This window comes from Acanthochromis polyacanthus, chromosome 13 (genome assembly GCF_021347895.1).
Source record: "Acanthochromis polyacanthus isolate Apoly-LR-REF ecotype Palm Island chromosome 13, KAUST_Apoly_ChrSc, whole genome shotgun sequence".
Classification (NCBI taxonomy): domain Eukaryota; kingdom Metazoa; phylum Chordata; class Actinopteri; family Pomacentridae; genus Acanthochromis; species Acanthochromis polyacanthus.
In genome coordinates this window covers 40,302,885-40,323,682 of record NC_067125.1, presented here as the reverse complement: position 1 = coordinate 40,323,682, position 20,798 = coordinate 40,302,885, and the positions used below count along the sequence as shown (strand labels likewise).

Sequence of the window (20,798 nt, the reverse complement as noted above, 5' to 3'; positions counted from 1 at the left end):
TAGAAACTGCTTTTAGGGGGTTGGGAAAACTGCAGGTCCAATGTGTAGTTTTTAAAAGTGGATTTTGTGCGTAAAACTCTTGACAGTGCTGTTGCGTTTTTTCGCAAGGGAAAGAGCTATAATTACATCTACTTAGTCCTCGGTATCTGCCTTCTGCTATCAAAAAAGAAAAAAAAGCTTTTCCTCTCAATCCCCGAGGGGGCTATGACAGCCCCTATACCCCTAGTCCCGCCCACCCCTTCTGCCCTATCTCAGGCATTAACATGCAAAAAAAACAACATAAGTCACGGAAAACCATATCATGCCAAAATAAGGAATCCACAAACAAATTTGGGGGAATTAACAGTTGAGTGATGCGCTGGGCCCCGTGCAGGCGTGCAAACCTGACGATGGGCTGAGGTTTACAAAGAGCAGGGGGATAACAATGGAGAAGTGTTTGTGAGGAGTGTGGGGAAAGTTTTGGGCCAAAAAAACTTTTCCTTCTGCACGGATGCGGTTTCGGGAATCGACAACATGTAAGTTTTATTAAGAAGCCAGCGCTCACCTACTTTCTCAGCTTAACACCCACCTAACAACAGAGCAGTTTGAAGCTTTGCCAAGAATTAAGTTTTTTTTAAAGACTGGATTGCTTGTTGGGGGTTCTCGCCGTTTTGGCTGCGGTGTGGAAATGGATCACAACTCAAAAGGCTGACTGGATGTTTAACATCCGTGGAGATAAAATGTGTGCGTGAACTGTAACAAAGAAAGACATGAACAATGGCAGAAAGAGAGAGGAAGAATGCGGCTGTGTATCACAGCGTCTCTTTCAAAAAGTTGGGGTCCTGGCGTGAAGACCAGCAACACAAATCAGAGGAATTGGAGGCGGTTGGCGTCGCCCTTCCCCCGGAGCCCAGCAAAGCAGAACAGCCCTTGGCGACGCGTAATGTCAGTGTGTCAAGAAAAGTTTCCAAAATCTCTGCCACCACCGCCGGCCTCCCAACCGCAGACCCAAAGAGAGGCTCCTCCGCTCTCCTCTCCTCCATTTCTCCATCCATCCGCCAGCTTACTGAGAAGTTCAGCAGCAGTGGCTCCGCCAGGACGCACGGAGCCCCACCGGCAGACTGTGCGGCGGTGACGCGGGGCAGCAGCACTCTTCCCCGGGCACGGAGCTCCAGGAGAGACGGGTCTCCGTCTTGTAAAGTTTTTCACGAGGACAAAAGTGGCGGATATTCCCAGGATAGTGATACGACAACCGCAGAGACTGTTTCAGAGAATAAAGTGCACAAGTTTCACTCTGGCACCGACTCCGTGTCAGGCTCCGACTCAGAGAGGAAAAGTGAGAGGAGGATTTTTACAAGTTTATCGACCGACATCAGCAGCAGCTCTGGTAAGAGAGATTATTCACAGATCTATGCACGTCCCCCTGATCTCAGAAAGACTTTGACCACAGATGAAGAAGAAGATGTCAGTAGTAGAGGGTTTCCTCCACCCTGTAAATCTCACAGAAGCTATCTGTCCACACACCACAGTAACTTTATTCCCCTGCACTCTGACAAGTGGCCCAGTGTTACCAAAATTAGGCTGCTTTTTGACGAGAGACAAAGCAAAGCTACTGACGCTTGTGAGCATTTAAAAGCAGCTGGCAGAGGCCATTTACATGAGCTCGGCCTCAGTGAGAGTGCTCCTCTCTCTGACAAAAGTGGCAAACTGTCATCTTGCAGCTCTGCTAATGAAGCCGGTACCTTAGTTGGAGCACAAAGCAGAGAAACTAAAGAGACCTTTTGCTATGGTATGGACTTTAATTTCAAAGCTGACCACCATCAGTACTCAAATGATGAGGAGGCAGGAATAGAGACACCCAGTCCAAATAGCAAAGCATCTGGCAGAAATACTTCTCAAAGCAGCAACAGCAGTAGCAGTCGTAGCCACACTGGGGGTAGCCACTACCATCGGATTAACTCATCTCCATTCAGATCTCATAGTCCCAGCACTGAAGCAGAGGCAGCCCATAAGACCCCCAGGACGACAGGATTGACATCTGACCCCAACCCTGACCTTCAACCCCCTGCTACTTTGTCTTGGAGTCCATCAGTGAGCTTAGACACCTCCTCCTGCTCCTCCTCTCTTCAGCAGCAGACAGCGAGGGAGAGAAGGGATAGGCAGGGGGTCGGGCTGCCCAGGGATAGTTTACATTCCTCACATAGCTCCTCTGGAGCACCAGCCCCCACCTCCTCCTCCCCCTCCTCTGCTCCAGCTCCAGATAAAGCCATTACCTCCTCCTCTACTGTAGCTCCCTCCGCTGAGGTCAGAGCCCCAGCAAGATTTGTTTCTCCCCTCAGCTCTCGCTGGAGGTTTAGCTCTGGAGACGAAGAGGAGGAGCACACTAGGAGAAGAAAAGGAGGCAGTTGGAGTGTTCCCTCCGGCCCCTCTCCTTCCATCTCCAGCGGAGGAGGAGAGAGGGGTGCCACAGAGAGAGGAGGGAGCTATTTATCCCGCAGTAAAAATGGCTGGTGGGGTGCTAAGGGCATTGGCAGGTCTTCAGGCAGTGAAGAGGACAGTCCTGGTTCTTTAGGCCTCCACTGCCGAGAAGCAGTGCGCCGCCGCTCGCTGAGAAAGAAGAAGAAGGTCAGCGGGGTTGCTTTGGCAACAGGCCGTGATGATTACAATGATCATGATGGCGAATCAGAAGACAGTGACAGTGACACGGCCTTGACAATGGAGCATTTAGAGAGGTACCGCCAGCAAAACACAGGAGGAGAATCTGGAGGGACTGTATCTCGGAGCCACTCGGCAAGGGAATCCAGCAGTCACAGTAACAGAGCCAGGGTGCAGCAATGGGAGCGCATCTCCTCACCCGTGACCTCTACGACACTTCCTGGAGTGTCACGAGTGTCAAAGGTCAACATACCCCCATTTGTTTCCAGTCCTGGTGATTCTCGTAGCAGCAGCCGGTACTCGAGCACTGAGACGTTGAAAGAGGAGGACCAGTCTATCTCTGCCAACCGAACAGCAAATGTGTTTTTAAATATGGGAGGACCAGGAGGCAGCACTAGTAGGGCCGCGTCCTCGTCCATGCTGAGTAAAACCTATCATGGAAATTTCACCATGTACCGCTCCCCAAGCTTTGGTCATGGGGATAACTTCTCCCGTACCCCAGTACGTGTGCGCCCCAAGATTGTGCCAACAGTAACCCCCTTACCTTCTGTGCTTTCAAGCGAAAGTGGGGTATCTTCAGGGGTTAGAGGTGCTGAGACCATAGGTGGAAGGAAAACAACAGGAGGGGGCAGAGTAAATGACAAGGACAAAAGCCCAATATCCATGTCCAACCCTGATATTACCTCAGAAACCATGACACTCTTAAGCTTTCTGAAATCTGACCTGTCCGAGCTCAAGGTGCGGAAAACAAGTGGAGGGGACAGGTCTGGGGTTGTGGAGGGGTCATCAGTGTACAGGATGGGCTCAGGGGCTCATGGTGGGACCCTTCTATCTTCTGGTCGTCGCCCTTCACTGAAAGACCTGACTGCCACTCTGCGGCGTGCAAAATCCTTCACTTATTCAGATAAACCTACAACAACCGTGAGGTGCTACTTGACAGGTGGCACCACAAAGAGAAGCTCCTCCGAGCAGCAGCTGGATGTGGATGAAAACAGAAGTGGAGGGAGGGTGGTGTTATCAGACAGGGAAGTAGAAAGTGATGGCGGAGACTTTAGGGTCGGAAGAGGACAGAGAATGGGGGATTATGGGTTTGATGACGACGATGAAGTGATGCCAACTCCACTGCAGGAGAGGTATGTGCAGGAAGCCAGGCAGGTCATTCGGGATATCTGCCAGATGAACACGAGGGAAGATGATGATGATGTAGATGTGAGGAGAGCTGATGATAATTTAGGGACTGAGTGTTTACTGGTAAAGAAAACAAATGAGGAGAAGGAGAAAGCAGAAGGGAGCACTAAGGATGAGGCATCGGCAGATCAAGCGGCTGAGTTCGAGAACACAAAAGACATGGATAAACATACGAGGGAGAGAGAGAACAGGGAGAGGGAGAGGAGTGAGAGGGATGGACAAAGTGTGCAGTCGGAGAGGCTTAGCAGGGGCACAGAGTACTGGGAGAAGTCAAAGAGACAAAGCAGAGAGCCGGAGAGAGCCTTGCTGAAGGGGGACTCGGAGGAAAGCATGTCCTACGACCGCTCTGTGGATGAACTTTCAGGCCACGAGTCGAGTTTAACAGATGAAGGGATTGTGACAGAGCCAGAGACAGGCCCCAGTGACCTCTCCGAGAGGTTATTCATGGGCTCAGCAGGGGTTAATTTAGGGTCAAGAATAGTCAGGGATGTTCTCGGGCAGCCTGTCACTGTATGGAAGCAATCGGCTCTCCATGAGGTGGAAGGGTTCAAGCAGGAGGGAGAAAAGATGACAGAGAACAGCTTGAGTTGTACAAATCGTCTGAATGAAGTCAGTGTATCTCGCTCCTTGCCTCTTCCTGCCCGTATGGAGAGTGACAGCCTTATCGTGGAGCTGAGCACCACCACTGGTATCAGCAACAATAACACTGCCAGTGAGGGAATCCACACCAACAGTGCTGTGTCACAGGGGTCAGCAGCTACCGCAGGAGGAGGAGGAGGATTTGAAGCCCCTGCAACCCCAAGTGCTCTCCGTCGAAGGCGCAAGTTCTCTCCTTCTGGTAACAATAACACAGGCTCTGATTCCAGTAATGGCAGTCATGTAGAGTCAACAATAGCAGCTGTAGGAAATGGGGAGTCCACAGTCTACCGCTCTCTCAGTGACCCCATGCCTCAGAGACGCTGCTCTGTGACAGAAGAGGGGAACAATTTTTCTTCTGTAGACAGCAACCTGTTAGGATCGCTATCTGTCAAAGGAGGAGGGGGAGGGGCTCCTGAGGCCTCCACTGGGGCCACGTTGTCAGAAGACAAGGGCAGCATAGCCAGTGACTTGTCAGTCTGCAGTGATGGCGGCCTCCGTGATGATGCCATTCGTGACTACAGCGGGATGATCAGGAACATCGTAGCGGAGCCAGGCGCAATGGACAGACTGATGACAGATGACCACGGCAATGGAAAAGCCCCCAAGAAGAAGTCATTCAGTGACCCCAGCCGCCGTAGCGATGCCCCTTTACTGTCCCAGAACGACTCTCAGCTCAAAGGTCAGACTGGCAGCACCCAACCAATCAGTGAGCTCGATCAGCCAGGACAGATTCCACCGTCCAGCAGCGAGCCAATCCTGAGTGAGCAGAGAGAGGAACTGTGGGAGCCGGAGACTAAGCCTGCACACACACTGCCGCCTCAGCTGCATCACCATCCAAACAGCAGCAATAAAGTCAAGATGTCGCGCTCCCGGTCAGATTGCACCACTCCGTCTGATATCCACGACGATGATGATGTGATAGACCAAGGTGAAGAGGAGGAGGTGCAGAAGTTTAACTTTGACCTCAAGCTAGCCGAGGTTCTGTCTCCTAGAATGATTCGTCGGCCCACCAGAAAGCGTCCAAACAGGTTAGCGTTCTTCCCCCATGAGGACCCATTTGAGCCACCAGAGCTGGGTTTAGAGGGTCAGGAGGACAATAGCAACCAAACCAAGCTCAGTTCTCCTGTTCCTCCTCCACGTCTGCAATCCAAGGCTAAAACCATCCCCAAGCACGTTCGCCATGCCAGTGAACCCACAACCTTCATCCCCATATCCCCTCCTTCACATCTTCAGCCCCTGAAAGAAGCCGACTGCAGATCGACTGCAGAACCTCCGAGGCCTCCAGGAGACGAGGCTCCATCTCTGGAGGATGTGACACAGAAGTATATTCTTGAACTGAGCTCCTCTGAGAGAGATGCTGAGGGCCCGGGGGCTCTTCCAGTGGCCAGGGATGGAGGTCAAGGTGCAGAAGGACCCGGCGAGACCAGCGCCAGTGGAGTTACAGAAGCTGGACCTCAGAAGAAGGGCGCAGAGGACGCTGCATCCATACCTGCTCCACAGAGGACCAAGCCCAGAGTGGTGAGTTCACTTTTAGTTTCTCTCTCCTGTTGCATGATGTCTTTGAGCTGAGCTTCACATGGTTTTCCAAAACTCTTGTGTCTTTGTCTGCTACTACAGAAAAAAAAAAGCTATTAGAATACAAACACCAGGCCTAGTGCTACACACAGTTTAAATTCATATGTTGTGAAGAAAGAGGACACTTGTGAGACTTGTTTTCTCAAATATGTCAGTTGTGGTTAAGCTGGATTTTTTTCGTACAGTATTGAACAGTAGTTGGAATGGCTGTCGTGGCATCATGTAGTTCTGTACAGTTTGCTTATGGGTTTGCAGCAGCATCCACTGAATGCATGGATCTGTGCTGTGAATCAGGACACATATGGTTAGTTTCAGAGTGCATTTGTGAACAGAGCTGCAATGCAGCAGCCATTAAAGGCTGAGCAGTGTTAAACAAACATCAGAGGATGTTATTAGTTTGATTAAACAAACCTCAGACAAAGGGCATTAAGGAGTGGACCAAGGCCCACTGTGTGTGTCTGTGTGTTTTGATTTATTTGTTTCATCCTGTATCAATTGTTTCTCTGGCAAATTTACAAACACATAGAGTTGATATACAATAAACAGTCAATCAGACACAGAGAGTGTGTGTGTGTGTGTGTGTGTGTGTGTGTGTGTGTGTGTGTGTGTGTGTGTGTGTGTGTGTGTGTGTGTGTGTGTGTGTGTGTGTGTGTGTGTGTGTGTGTGTGTGTGTGTGTGTGTGTGTGTGTGTGTGTGCTGATGTAAAGTTTACTCACTAGTGTTTAAACACTGGGAGGTTATTTTCTGTCTAGTGATATCACTGTAATACAAAGGTTGACTGAGAGGGCCGTGACAGTAACTGAACAGAACATCACTGAATGCATGTTTTCAGACGAGCACTGTGTGAGCTAAGCTTTACGCTGGAAGAAATGCATTTGTATTCATATCAATCTCATTTAGTTTTAAAGTCTGGTGATAGCAGCATACTTTCTGGATTCTATCAACTTGAAATCACGCTTTGTTCCTTTAAATTGTTGGTGCAAAAATAAGTTTTCCTCTTTTAGCATTGTGCATGTGATATCATTTTTTTGTGCTGTGGCTCAACCACTGTTTGCTTCAAGTAGGAAAATTGAGTAAATCATGCTTTGCATTTTACATTTGGGTATAATGAATAGTGAAGTTAGAAAAATTGGAGACGTCAAGTTGACTTTGACTGAAAATACACTGCAGCAAAAAACTATTGATTTTAAGAGGAATCAAATAATCGAACCACATCTAACTAAAACCAGTGACATTAATGTTACTTGTTTACTTAATTTAGATAAATTTAACTCAATTGTGTGTCACCAGTTAAAGCAATTCATTAGAGTTGATCCAATAGTTCTCTTTTTTGACTGTGTCTACACCTATAGGATATCTGACTTTATTTTGTAAAGTTTCTTAACAAACAGCTACTGTGTGTGTTTCTATGGATTATATACACAGTCCTTTTTAAGTGACACATGTCTCTCATTGCCATACACTGCTACTCTTATAACACCCTCTAGGCCCCCCCCCCCCCCCCGCACACACACACACACACACACACACACACACACACTGGATGTCTGTGGCTGAAGTTATTATACAGTCATGGCTGTGACTCTGAGGCACAGAGAAAGTAAAACAACGCAGCGATTAACATCCATCTAAACTCATGACAGAAGGCTGCAGACACAACATCCAGGGCTTTGGGTTCATTACATCATCACTGCTTTTTTGTTGCAGAGACTAATCAGCAGCCCTGCGCTCGCTGTGTTCTGTAGGAAAGCCTAACGGTCCCTGTGGTTACTTGTGATTTGTCACAGTGTATGTTTCAGTAATCCAAACCTTATTGTTTGCATTTGCTGAAAACAAACAACTGGTTTCGGCTTTTGCTTCTTGACTTTGACTTCTCTCACAAAGCTGCTTGCTGCTCTCTGATTTATTTACATCCATTACTCTGCTCCTCATTAGTTGTTGACTGTCGTATTCCCTCCTCATTGTCCATCTGTTGCCGTAGTGACCAGCAGTAGCTGCCGAGTGACCTCACCAAGTAGGAAATGGGTTTAGTGAAATGGGAAGTTGTTGTGGTAACTGGAGGGTTTGATGACATCCAGCGCTACCGGCTGGTGTGTGTGTCCGTGCATGTCGTTTTGTGTGTGTGTGTGTGTGTTTTCTAAACTGGTTTCCTCTTTCTTTGTGTGTGTGTGTGAGCCTGTGCATGTTGTTTGCCTGGCATATATCAGTGCCTTGTTCAAGCGTTTGGAAGCCAGACTTTTGCCAGCACACGGCTTTTAGAGCAGTGCCCTGCAGCTCTGCCGCTTTGTGACTGCCTGTGTGATTTGGACTGAATGTAATAAGGACTGTGCCAAGCTGAAATGGATCACAGACAAGTTCTGAAAGTAAGGAAGGGATAAAGAAAGGAAGAAAGACAGTGTTAGAGAGGAGGAGAAGAAGCTTTTTTTCCTTTTCTGGAGACGTGGAGTATGGCTCATTTCACCAACAGAACAGTTTTTTACAATGAGAATCTCCCATTAATTTCACCTTAGTTTCAGTTTTCTTCTCAGTTTCTCTTTTCTATTCTCCTATCACTTTTGCTCATCCAGATGCTTTGCCTATCATAGTCTGTTATTTGCACATCTGAAATCCTGTATGTTGCATTTTCACTGCATACTTTGATCTCTCCCCATTAGTCTGTTTTATACTAATTCTCCAACATTCCTCCTCATATTATCTTATTCTTCTCCTTGCTGTCTCCCCTACGTGTCTCTGGAACATTGCAGTGAAGTGAGGTCATAACGTTTGTCTTGGTGTAAGGCAGGCAGCCGAGCCAAATGTCAGGTAGAGAGAAGGAAAGAAAGAAAGGAACGGGCTGGAAGGAAACTTGCAGGCTAAAAAAAAAAAAAGTTGCAGGATCAAAATAGAACTGAGAGAGAGCTGAAGAATGAAACGGGGATGGAGCAGGGGGAGGGAGGGAATGAGCAGTAATGGAAGCAGGCAGTAAAGGCAAAGGCTGGTCTATAGTCGGACCAGAGGTGGGTCAAAAGTACAGAAATGTTTAGAATATACGCATGTCAGTATTGTCTTTACTTTTCATTACCTTTTATGGTTCACTGAAACAAAGTCTTGCAACTTTAGTGCATTTGATGTTCCCAAATGTTTGCTACCTCAAACTGTAACAGAATGAGGAAAAAATGCTGATTAATATTCATTTATATTTTAAAACTGTGATGCAGGACATTTTAAAACAACAGTTCTGAGGAACATATGGACTAAATATAGCTTGTGTAGGGACAGTTTCATTTTTAGCTCCCAAACCGGAAATAACACCGAAAAAAGAAAGGAGAACTGCCTGCAATTATCCTTTTTGCACTGCTTTGTCAAGTAGTCCATTAAATGTGTGAAACAGGTACCCACAGTTTGCTCTGTTATGTAAAATAAGCACTTGTCAGGGACAGAACAGCTCTTCCTCCACAGCAGCAGAACAGAAAGACTGGCAAATAGTGCTACCTGAAAACAACAGCCTGTCGCCTGTTGAAAGTCAAATAAGGTAGACGCTGTTTTTTTACTCTGTGTGATGGATGATTCCTCGTGAATTGGTGTGTGTGCTTCCCTTAGTGCACAAGTAGCTTGCACTTTAGCAGGCAGGAGGAATGTGAGCCATCTTCCCTTCTCCTCTTGTTGCATAACAGACTTGAAGTTCCCAAAGAGCTGAAGGTTCATGTGTGTCTTGCATGAGGGGCCTTTATGCTAATATGGCATCATTTAGGTTGCAGTATTTTGGGTTATACTTGCAGCAATATACAGAGTTTTCTCTGAAGAATTTGGCAGAACCATTGAATACTATTTTTTGGTGCTTATAATTTGGCAAATTTCCAATAAGGACCATTTTGTGTCACATGCAGTCATTTTTTAAAACTCCATTGTCCATTCTGTTCCTATTGATGAGGCTTGTGCTAATGGAAGGAAGAGGGAGGAAAGGACATATTCAGAGAGAAGAAAAGAGGCAGAAAGTTGGGCTTGTGCTCTGCTCTTCATGGATTAGGTCTAAAAGCAGAGTGTTTATAACTTCAGATTTATGACTGACTTTGTTTTATCAGGCCACCCACACCGATTCAAATACTTTGCCTCGGTCTGATCTTTTAGTCTCAAGCCCTGCTCCTTGTTCCCAGATGTAGTCATGGCGTAAAGGAAAAGGTAAAGATGTCAAAGTATTGATTGACAGATAGATTTTAGTTGGTAAGTGATACATTTCACAACTGAGACGATTTGTATTTTTGACTCCAAAGGTTCTTTGCAGATGTTACTAGAAGCGCACCATGGGGAAAAAAGGCACCATATTGTCACAAATCCTGGCTGCTTTAAAGGCCAATTTAGCTGAATCACAGATGACTTTAGTAACCAGAAGCTGCTGCTGTACTAACCTTGATAATTTAAAGTGAGTGATGTTGCTGCAGGGTTTTCCACTGGCTGTCGATAGCAGTGAGACATTGTAATCACACTGATACTTAGCACAGCCAGAAGGGTAAAATACACAAAAGTTTCTGCTCACAAAGATGAGTGCAGTCACTGTTGGTGGCCATGTGTGGCTGTGGATTAATTGGATGTTTTCTGTCATCTATAAATGCATAAAAATCTGCAAAAATGTTCAATATTATAAATGCATAAAGTGTACAAAAAGATTTTCACCTCATCAGTGCTGTATTTCTTAATATCTCTTTCAGCGTGCACCACTCTACTCTGATTGATTTTCATGAGGCTTTTCCTCTAAATATTAGTGGTAAAAATGCCCTTTAATTTGTGATGATCTGAACAGTTTCCTGCACAGGAGCTGCAGTGCTCTATGATGCAATCAGAAACACAACTGTGAAATAACCTTTTTTACTGTGATCAACGGAGAGGAAGGAGCTTATCCAATAAGCAACTTTCTTTTGAAAGTGGACTTCAAAGTGAAGTAAAAGGACACATTACAGAAACACAGAGAGGATATCGCGTGGGTGCAAGGTTGGTTTTTAACATGTGAAGGTCAACAGAGGTTTAGTGAGGTCCGCAAAGTGAGGGATGCTGAGAGAGCTAAAAGAGTAATGAAGAGATGAAAGCATGAGGATCTGGTTTGTTCTTGCTGAATGTCCCAAAGACTCAGCAGATGAGAAGCGAGAGGTGGGATGAATCGGACGATCAAAAGGCCTCGCTCAAGGTGACTGTGGCGTCAATGACACACAGGCAGCCTCTGATGGGAGACATTTGAGTTGTGTGGGTGGAGGTTAAAACTGAACCTAAAAGCTTACACTAAACAGGAGGAGAGATTGACACAAGGGTGATGTGGCTGTGTAGGAAATGTGATGGCATTTATTCTGGGCGGATCTTAGTCACCGAGTACATCAACAAGTATTTTATGTAGATAGCTCCATAATGGTTGGTACAGTTTCTCTTCCTGCAGGATGTAGTTCAGCTCAGACAATTTTGGGAGTAAAAAGAACCCTGCTTCTAGTCACTATATCTAGACTAAAACTAATGATAGATATGGTTGCTCATTTTTAATATTTGCTTTAGAATTGCACATTTTTCTTTGACAGGAGTATTTCTTTGGGAAGCACTTTTATGGACTTTATCATCATGTAAGAACAATGATGCCGCTCCTACATATGCTTGAAGCTGCACTATAACATTTTAAAAACGGCTTTAAACTGTAGTTTTTGAACAATTTACCAGCCGAACTGTACTAAATGTCCACATTTAAAAATCTGTAGTTTTACTATTAGCAAAAATATCTTTATTTTACAGATCTATTGTCATTTGAAAGAATAATTCTGTATGTTCAAGATTGTACAGTGTTAAATATTTTTTATTTGCTATGTTACAAATTTCCCCCATTTGGTTAAATTAGTGAATCCAGTGAAATCACAGAAAAAAAGTATTAATTTACATGTTAACTTTAAAGAAACAGGCCAAAAGTGTAACAGTAAAAACATCTACTTCAAATATCTGCATTTTTACAAATAATAATTTATATTTTCATGGTGTCTGGCTGTAAAATGACGTTATTCTTTACTGCGTCTGAATCTGCTGAAAATTTAATTGTTCTACAGATATTTGGAGGTATTTTCACAATTTTTAACTTTTTTTTATCTGTCCTTTTTCTGTCCCCTTCGCTGCTCTATTCTCACTGTTGTTTTATATTTTTCTTTTGTTTTTGTTTTTTTTACAGTGTGTATCCAGCAGCTGATTAGCTTAGCTTAGCATAAAGGCTGGAAACTGAAAAACAGATTGCCTACGTCTGTCTGAAAATATAGTCTCCTATAAAATGACAAATTGTTGTTTCTCCAGTTTGGCTTGTGAACATGTAAAACAAATGAGTTAGAAGGTGCTAATCTGTGAGCTTTTGAGTTGCTTAGACTCCTGATTGGTTACCTTTGTTATACAACTAAACTAGCCGTTTCTACCTATTTCTGCTAAGCTAACTGTTAATCGTAGACTCTTACTTAGTGTACATACACCAATCAGCCACATTAAAACCACCAACTAAATACTGACGCCCCACACAACAGCTCTGACCCACTCTGGTGTGAACATGGAGCCTCTGGTGGACTCATGTCTGGCGTTTGGATGTTGGAGGAGGATCCTTTGGGTCAGTCTTGTTCTAACTCACCTCGCTGTTACCTGAGGTGATAAGGATCTGGAAAGATTGGAGGCTACATCAACACCTTGTGCTCTAGGTCGTGTTCCTCGATGCCATGTGTGTCTGCTGTGATGTTTAGGTGGGTGGTACATGTTCAAGTAACGTCCACATGAGCAGCCAGACCTAAAGTTTCCTAGCAGATCATTGTAGCGTGACCAAAATCGTGAATGCTATTCACATCACCTATCGGTGCTTTTGATGTTGTGACTGATTAGCAAGAGGCAAAGTGAATTTCAGAAAATGTCAAATTACTTTTTAACATCTAGTCTTGTTTGAAATTTGATTAACAAAACCCACTGACATCATTTTGAGCTAAATGCAGTTCATATTTATCCTGTGCTGTAAGTGGCAATAGAGGTTTTAATTCTAAATTACATTTCTTGGACTAGCAAGCTTTTCTTTAGATGCTTCAAAGTGTCTGCAAACAAATCCCAACATGAGAGTCCATCTGGTTTCTCACAGTGGGGAAATGAAAACGTCTGTGGGAAAACAGTTCTGGATGTCCTTGCCCTCGGTTAGAGATAGGCGAAATATGCTTTGAAAATCTTGAACTTTTCCTTTTAAGGATACCCTGTGCATTTTTAATTCACTGCAGCCTGCCAGTGGAAACTCATGACAGTTCAAACCTGTGAACAGTGGCTCTTTGGATCTTTCTTCTGTCTTCTTGTCCTCTTTGTTCCCAGTCGCTCTCCTCCTGACTTTTTCTTTCTAACTCTCTCCCTCTCCCAGTTGGTGTGGATCCACCCAGTGTAATTACAGAGCAGTTTGCTTATGTAAGGAAAGCCTCCTCTGAAACAGCACTTTCTAACAGAGTTGCTATTTCAGCTTTTTTTGTGTGTGCCCAGGCAGATTTCTACACTCTCAAGCGTGTTTGTGTGTATGTGACATAAATAACAGACTCCATTTTCACCTGGTTCCCACAGCGCTTTGAAAATAGGTTCATTTGTTACAGGCTGTTTGTGTGTGTGGTCTAGACACACATTATAGCATATCTGTGGAAATGTATTTCCCAGATATGGTTCTCTTCCCTGTCGTTTTCTGTCTGAGTCATACATCTGCAGTCCATGTGGCCACAAACATGTCTCACGTGAGAAATCCAGTTTTCAGTTTGCTGATGATTCACTCAACGCGGGGCTGCACTGCTGCCTGCCGTGTGCCTCCATAGAATCACCTAAGGTCAACGCTGCAGCTGCTGCTAATTGATTTCTGCAAAAAAGAAAAGGAAAAAGCTACTGTAGAAATGCAAAAAAAAACTTCCTTGCATGCCACAAAAATTCATTCAAGATGCACAGAAATCAGCGGATCACAGCTTGCAGGTCTGACTCATACAGGTTTAATCCTTTGGTTTACCTGCTAGCATTTTACTTTAATAGTCTGTTATAGTTATGCAAGGCAGAGAAACTAACTCCTTTACTGTCATTCTTCACTGGCATGCCACATTAACTTTAAGCGTCTCTGCTGCTGTTTTTCTTCAAGCTGTGACACCACATCTGTTACTGATGGGGCAAAATTCTGATAATTAAGTAGGAAATCCTCGGTTTGTCGCTCATTATAGAGTGAACCGCTGAGGTCTGTTATGTAGGACTAGCTGTTAATATCCCATAATTGCTCTTCTGAGACATGCTGCCTAGACTCAGTGGGATGGCCAAGTGAGAGTTGCTTCTTTGTGAGGTGGAGTCGGCTAAATGTGAAGGTTGCTTACCAACACTGACATGGTGTAGCACCTAATGTAGCCACGTTACATTACAGTTAAACTAGGGGATGGTTCAAGGTTACCAGAGTCTGCTATGTGGAAAATAACTGCTGATATCTCTGAACTCTCTGGACTCCCAGCAGTTTCCGGTGCTTTTGTTTGCTGCTGTCACATTTTTCTCACCATAGGTTCATTTTCCTGCAATATAAAGTCGAGCACGTCTATGGAAGCAGCACAACCTTGACTAGAACACTTTTTTCCGTACTTTATTCCTATCTGCTCTGCATAAACACTAACTGCAGTTCAAGCAAAACGTTCTTGAATATTTGTGCTGAGTCACTAATGGTTATACTGATGAGTGCTGAATTTGTTCTTTTTTTTTTTTTTTTTTTTTTACAGAAAATAGTTAATTTTAGGCAAATTTTTCATTGAAAAATGAAGAATAAAGAAGAATAAACACACTGGACAGATTCAAATCCAGTCTCAGAACCCACCTGTTCAAACAAGCCTACTCACTTTGACCTCCATTCCTCTTTCTTCTTCTGTTGTTTTATAAATTGCTAAATTTTCTTCTTTTAAATTTTTACATTTTTCTTACATTTTATACTGTATATCTGAATGTGTTTTAACTTTGTTTCCTCTGTGCAGTGACCTTGAGTGTTCTGAAAGGTGCATATAAATTAAAATGCATTATTATTATTATTATTATTATTATGAAACATCACAATTTTAAGCTTAAATTTGGTTTATTTTTCCAATAGAATGGCATATCACGAATGAGTAGTTGAAGAACCATCAGAAAGCTGAAAATGTTATGATTCTTTCTATTTTTATGTCATATTGCTCTGATAAATTGGCGATTAAAAAAATGGCATGCCTTTTTAAACCTGCTGTTTTCTTACAAAGCTCACTTTGACAGATAATTAGAACGTTACTGTGAGGTGTACTCTCATTTGCATATTGCTCGTTATTCAGGGCATTCACTGAACTCTGCATACAGTAGGCATAGTTGTCTGAAATTTTAAAAAAAATGCTATATTGCACAAAGCAGTTTTTGATCACCACAAAAGAATAATTCATCAAATAACACTGGCCAAATGCCACGACTCAGTCACAGAGACGGTGGTCAGACTGTGGCTGCGTCATTATGCATGCTTTCATTCACTAGCTAGTGGATGCACAATATCTCTGCATGAACTCAGCCTGATTCTTAAAGACCTGTTGCATCTTCCTCAGTGACTCGCACAATGGTACAACTGTGTCAGTCGTGCAATATGTAGCATAGCATAGTTTGCAGCGTGGTCGGACACAGGCACACACACTCATGAACAGGGTCTAGGCCTCGGTCTAGCTGTGGGTTGACTCGGCCGTTCTGTCCTGTTCTCTCACTTTGCCTTCGTCACCCAGAGAAACATGACAGTAGAAAAACTCTTCCTCTCGTCTCTGTTTCCGTCCTCGTCTTGCTCTCGCCGCCGTTCATCGCCAGTCTTATGGCATCAGTCCGCCGGTTTGGATCATGCTCTAGCTGCCAGTTCAGAAACTCTCGTGAAAATGGGAATGGGAGACGCTGGAAGTGTCGCAGCGCCGTTCCCGAGTGGCTGCTGGGATCTCGGATTAAGGCTCAGGGAGAGGAGGAAGAGGACTGGAAAAGAGGGACTGGAGCAGCTAAGGCCAAAGACGTCTCACAGGCAGGTGGTGTTGGTCCTCTGTGTGCTTGTGTTAGTCTGTGATTCAGTTTAAGACTTGTTGGATCCAGAGTCTTCAGAGAATCACAGTTTATCTTGATTTGATATAAGCTGGGGTGGTAGAAGTGTAACATTCAGTGTCAAAAATGTTATTTAACAAACAGTAGATTTGTGCTATTTTTGGTTATTAATTTAAAAAATATCTAAAAGCTGGTAATTTATACATAAAGACTGTTTCATGTGTATCTGCACACAATATGCGACTACGTATATGTCAGGGTAGAGACTGCGATTTGGTAGAATTGGAGTTTCTACCAGTAGAGATTGCGATTGGAGTCTCTACCAGTAGAGATTTGTCAGGGCTGAGGTTAGACTTTTAAGGTTAGGGTCAGGGGTCAGATTTAAAGTTCCATCTCTACTGGTAGAGTTTAAAATCGCAAACTCTACTGGTAGAAACTCCAATTCTACCAAATCGGAGTCTCTACCCTGACATATACATTAGGGTTATAACTTTTTGAACTTTTTCCTCCAAAATCAACGTCCTGCATCATGATTGGATGAACTTTTTGGTATAATTGAAGAAACCAAACTCCATTTTCAACACTCTTTTAAAAAAAGCCCCCCCGAAACAAAAAAGTATTAAATACACATTACAGCCAATGATATGAAATGCGAAACCGTGCTAAGTTATCACAAGGGCCATTACAAGTCAATATGACTGATAATGGATCAATGATAAGTTGTACTGCCATCATAATATTCTGGAGTATCAGTTTCTATTCTTGCTTTCACTTTATAAGCCATGTCATTGGCTGTAATGTGTATTTAATACTTTTTTGTTTCGGGTTGACTTTTTTAAAAGAGTGTTGAAAATGGAGTTTGGTTTCTTCAATTATACCAAAAAGTTCATCCAATCATGATGCAGGACTTTGATTTTGGAAAAAAAAAAGGTTCAAAAAGTTATAACCCCAGTATACATAATCCGGTGAAACATGAGTTTTGTACGTTTAAGTCTGTGCTGCTGCCGTCATATTACCTCATCAGTGACAGTGCTCTCCTAAGCCTTTTGTGAATTTTTTGTCATTGTTCACACATCGTTTCTCGCTTTTGTCATTTTTTGTCTCGTTTGTGCCATTTATAAAATTCTTTGTCTCGCTTTTGTCATTTGTCCATTTTTTTGTGACTTTGTAACTTTTTTGTCTCTTTTGTTTTGTTTCGTGTCATTTGTTGCATTTTTGCCTCATGCAGTGGATGACGTCACTGTGGCCTCTCTCATGCTGTATGTACAAGACAAACAGCAGACAACTTGCTGCTCCAGTCAAAAGCAGAATATTCATGTAGTATTTTCCTTGATTTGACTCCTGTGCAGTATTAGTTTCAAATGGGATGAGTGAAGTTTTAGTGTTTTTATTTCTAACGATTTTAAACCTCTGAACCCCAGAACCCACTGTTGTCTTATTTTTAAATCACCCAAATTACATCATTCATGAGAGTCAGGAACTGTATAAAAACAATGATTCGTTTTCATCTTCTAATGGCCCTGCCATGTCAAAAACTCAACTAAATCAAATTGAAATGTTTTATCAAAATCACTTCTCTGACATCTCAGAAAAATATTGATTCTCATTTTTTTGTAAAATGAATAATCAAAGAAAATCAACAGTTATTTTTCTTTTTTATGATTTGGGGCACTACATTACTGTCATACTGCATGGAAGACACTTTTGAGTTGTGTCTTCTTCTAGCCATGTTTGTGCTGTTTCCACAGAGGCGCAGGACTTTATATTGCAGTGAAAAATGAGCCCACGGTGAGCAGCAATGTGACGGGAAAACTTCTTTGACTTCAGAGGGTTAGTCCACAAAAAAGATACACCCATAGCAGCCTTGTTAAAGTTTGCGCCTTTGTTCTTGTAAACTTCTTGTGTCTGGTTGGAAATTCTCTCTGCTCCACAGAAAGTTACAACATTTTACTTTTCAGGAAGCAGTAAATAAGTTTACTTTGGTTGAAACTGTTGAGTCAGGAGTTGCTGCTGTGCCTGAACAAAATAAGATAAGAGCTGCACCTTGCAGGCAGCAGAGTCTTACCAGGGAAATCTAAATTGGTGTTTTCATGCAGGCAAAATGGGTGTTTTGTGATCAAAGTAGTGTGACGCACTGGCTTTGATCACTGCATTTAACCAGACTAGGCTCAGCGTTTGCACAGCTGTGGTCACTGGACTCCACTACACCTTCACTTATTGACCTGTAATACCAGTCAGTCACTCACTTCTGCTTTTTCAGGCATGTATTATTTTGCTGTGTGTCTCAGGTCTTTGTTAACATGACATTTTGTGTCTATTAGGTCAACCTGTGCCCCTTTCCAAAGATTTGGTGTTTACTTGCTGAATTTTATTTTGTCTCTTGTATAACTGAATGCACAATCTGAGATCAGTAATACATCTTTTTTTCTCATAATCAACCCCACAGTTTGTTAAATCTCCAGTCAGGAGAGACCGAGGAAGGCAAACAGACTTCAGTGCTTGAGTTTAACAACTCTTAATTTAAAAAACTAATTATTGTAAATATCGTTAGTTGTGCAATGTCTGTGTGTTGTTTTACGTTGAATATGTTTGCATGTGAATTTTTATGTTTTTATAATCAGTGTAAATGGCAATAAGCTTGATAATTCTTCACTCTCATAGCCATGTGCACATGAGACATCCATAATTATTGTTTCTAGCAGTATATGCATTTGTGATTTATATAATAACTTCATTTCCAAGTCCCTCATTTCCTCTTGTTAGGACCATATATTTATAAGTCGCTGATGAACAGCCAGGCTATTTTGGGAGTTTTCTGGTCTAATTAGTCTGTTTTCAAATTCCAAAAAACAGTGACTTGTTTCTCTGCCTCCTCGTAGGCGATCGCTGAGACGCCTGATTTTTCTGGCGGCTGCCAACCTTTGTACTTAAGTAAAACACTCTGCCCCCAGATGAGTTTTCACAAAGCTGTGAGTCAGCCTGAAAATATGTTGACCTTACCTCAGGCGAGAAAAAAACATGGACGTGTGTGTTAGAGTGTGAATGAGAGACGGAAACAGAAGCATGGGGGTAGTGTGTGTGTGTGCGTGTGTGCGTGTGCGCGTGCACGTGCACGTGCGCGTGTGCGTGCGCGCTTCGGCAACTCTGATGCCAAATGATATTTTAGGCAAAGGCTTGTAGCTCCTCCTCAGTTAGTCTGTTTTGTCCTTGTCTGTCTGTCTCTCTGTCTCACAGTGGATTTACAACACGGCATTTGTAGTTAATGCTAAATGTTCATCACAATAATCTCATGCAGTTACAGAACTATCAGTCAGTTTCACACCAGTCAGTACTTTCCACTTGTTGTTTAACTTTTGGCCCTCATGTGAAGCTCTGTTTGCTGATTACCCCCTGCTGCAGTTGCAGACATAGCTTCATTAATAATCATAGTCATTAATCATTATAGAGGCCCAAGGAGACAAAAGCAAAGTTTTTAGCAAAATATAGATAATTTGTGAAGTAAAACAATGAGTTCGTGACCTCCTTGGGGGCCATGACCCCCAATAGGAAATCTCTGGTATAGGTACCATTTGGTTCCTGTACAACTAAATGGGAAAGAAAGGTTTGAGGAAGGATCTATATGTGTGCATGAGAAACAGTAGGTAAACGAAACTGTTTTTAAGGGGCTGAGAAAATTCGCTTTGAGTGATAAGTGGCCATTAAAATTCATGAGACACAATGTCAGTCGCCCACATTTCTCTGCTGTTGCTGTGTATTGTTTGCATGTGGTAAACACAAAACCGCTGTGATAAAGGCTTAATGCTTTGTCCATATCTGTCTGTCTTGTGAGTTTAGCACTGTGTGTTTAAGGGAGATTGTGGAGAATAAAGCAGAGAGGGTTGTGAGATAAAGAATAGTCTGGCATTTGGGAAATACTCTGCAGTAGATCAATGCTGCTTTTTGTTCTGCCTGTTAATTATGAGGTTCAGCTACTGACCATGAAGACTGGAAACATGTAGCCAGACTGTGTTCAAAGGTTAAAAAAAAACCTGCCATTATTTCTTGAAGTTTTGAAATTGATATGAAGATGTCAGGCAAAGACACCACCTGACTCTGCGTGACCATCTGTTCAGGTGTGATACGTGCTCTGCTACATGTGCTGCAGTGAGAGCTGCTGGGTTGTAAACAGTGGAGCTGAAGCTGCTCTGCTGGAAAAACTACTACGATTTCTAAATTCCCCCAAGCCTCTTTTTCTGTATTATGGTTTACATAAGTACATTTTCATAACAGCGGTATTGGAAAACATATGCTCTATTATCTGTGACGGCAGATATCGGCCGACATTGTCAATGAACTGGTCTATCTTTTGGGCTTTTGTATTTGCTTTTTTTTTTTTTTTTTTTTTTTTTAAGCACTGATTAAGCAAAATTGATGTAATATGATAATTACTTACCTTTGGATGTGCTGGTACCCAGGTTTTGTCATCCTTGGACAGCAGGTTAGTTGTCTCCATTTGTCGTTTTGCTGAGCGAAGTTCACAGGTTAACTTTATATTTATCACATAAGAGAATAGTAGAAATCAAATGAGTGCTGCTCCACAAATTCAGTTTGTATTTTCTCGATCCTTTCTCCAATCTTTGGATAATTTTACTTCTTCATGGCCATGAAAGCTGTTAAAAACATTGAATGCTGCTGTGGTTTGACTGTTCATTACTCATAGACTCCCATGCAGTCTGTGATGAGAG

The 20,798-nt window shown here is 43.1% G+C and overlaps 1 protein-coding gene across 1 annotated transcript in view; it reads left to right on the top strand.

Moving 5' to 3' along the window:
* Window positions 1-303: 303 nt before the first annotated feature.
* arhgef17 (Rho guanine nucleotide exchange factor 17) overlaps window positions 304-20,798 on the top strand; it is an 87,605-nt gene continuing 67,110 nt past the window's right edge. Inside the window, exon 1 of the mRNA XM_022206082.2 lies at window positions 304-5,979. Within this exon, the coding sequence (XP_022061774.2) occupies window positions 757-5,979 (5,223 nt within the window). The 5' untranslated portion in view covers window positions 304-756. The remainder of the gene's footprint in view (window positions 5,980-20,798) is intronic.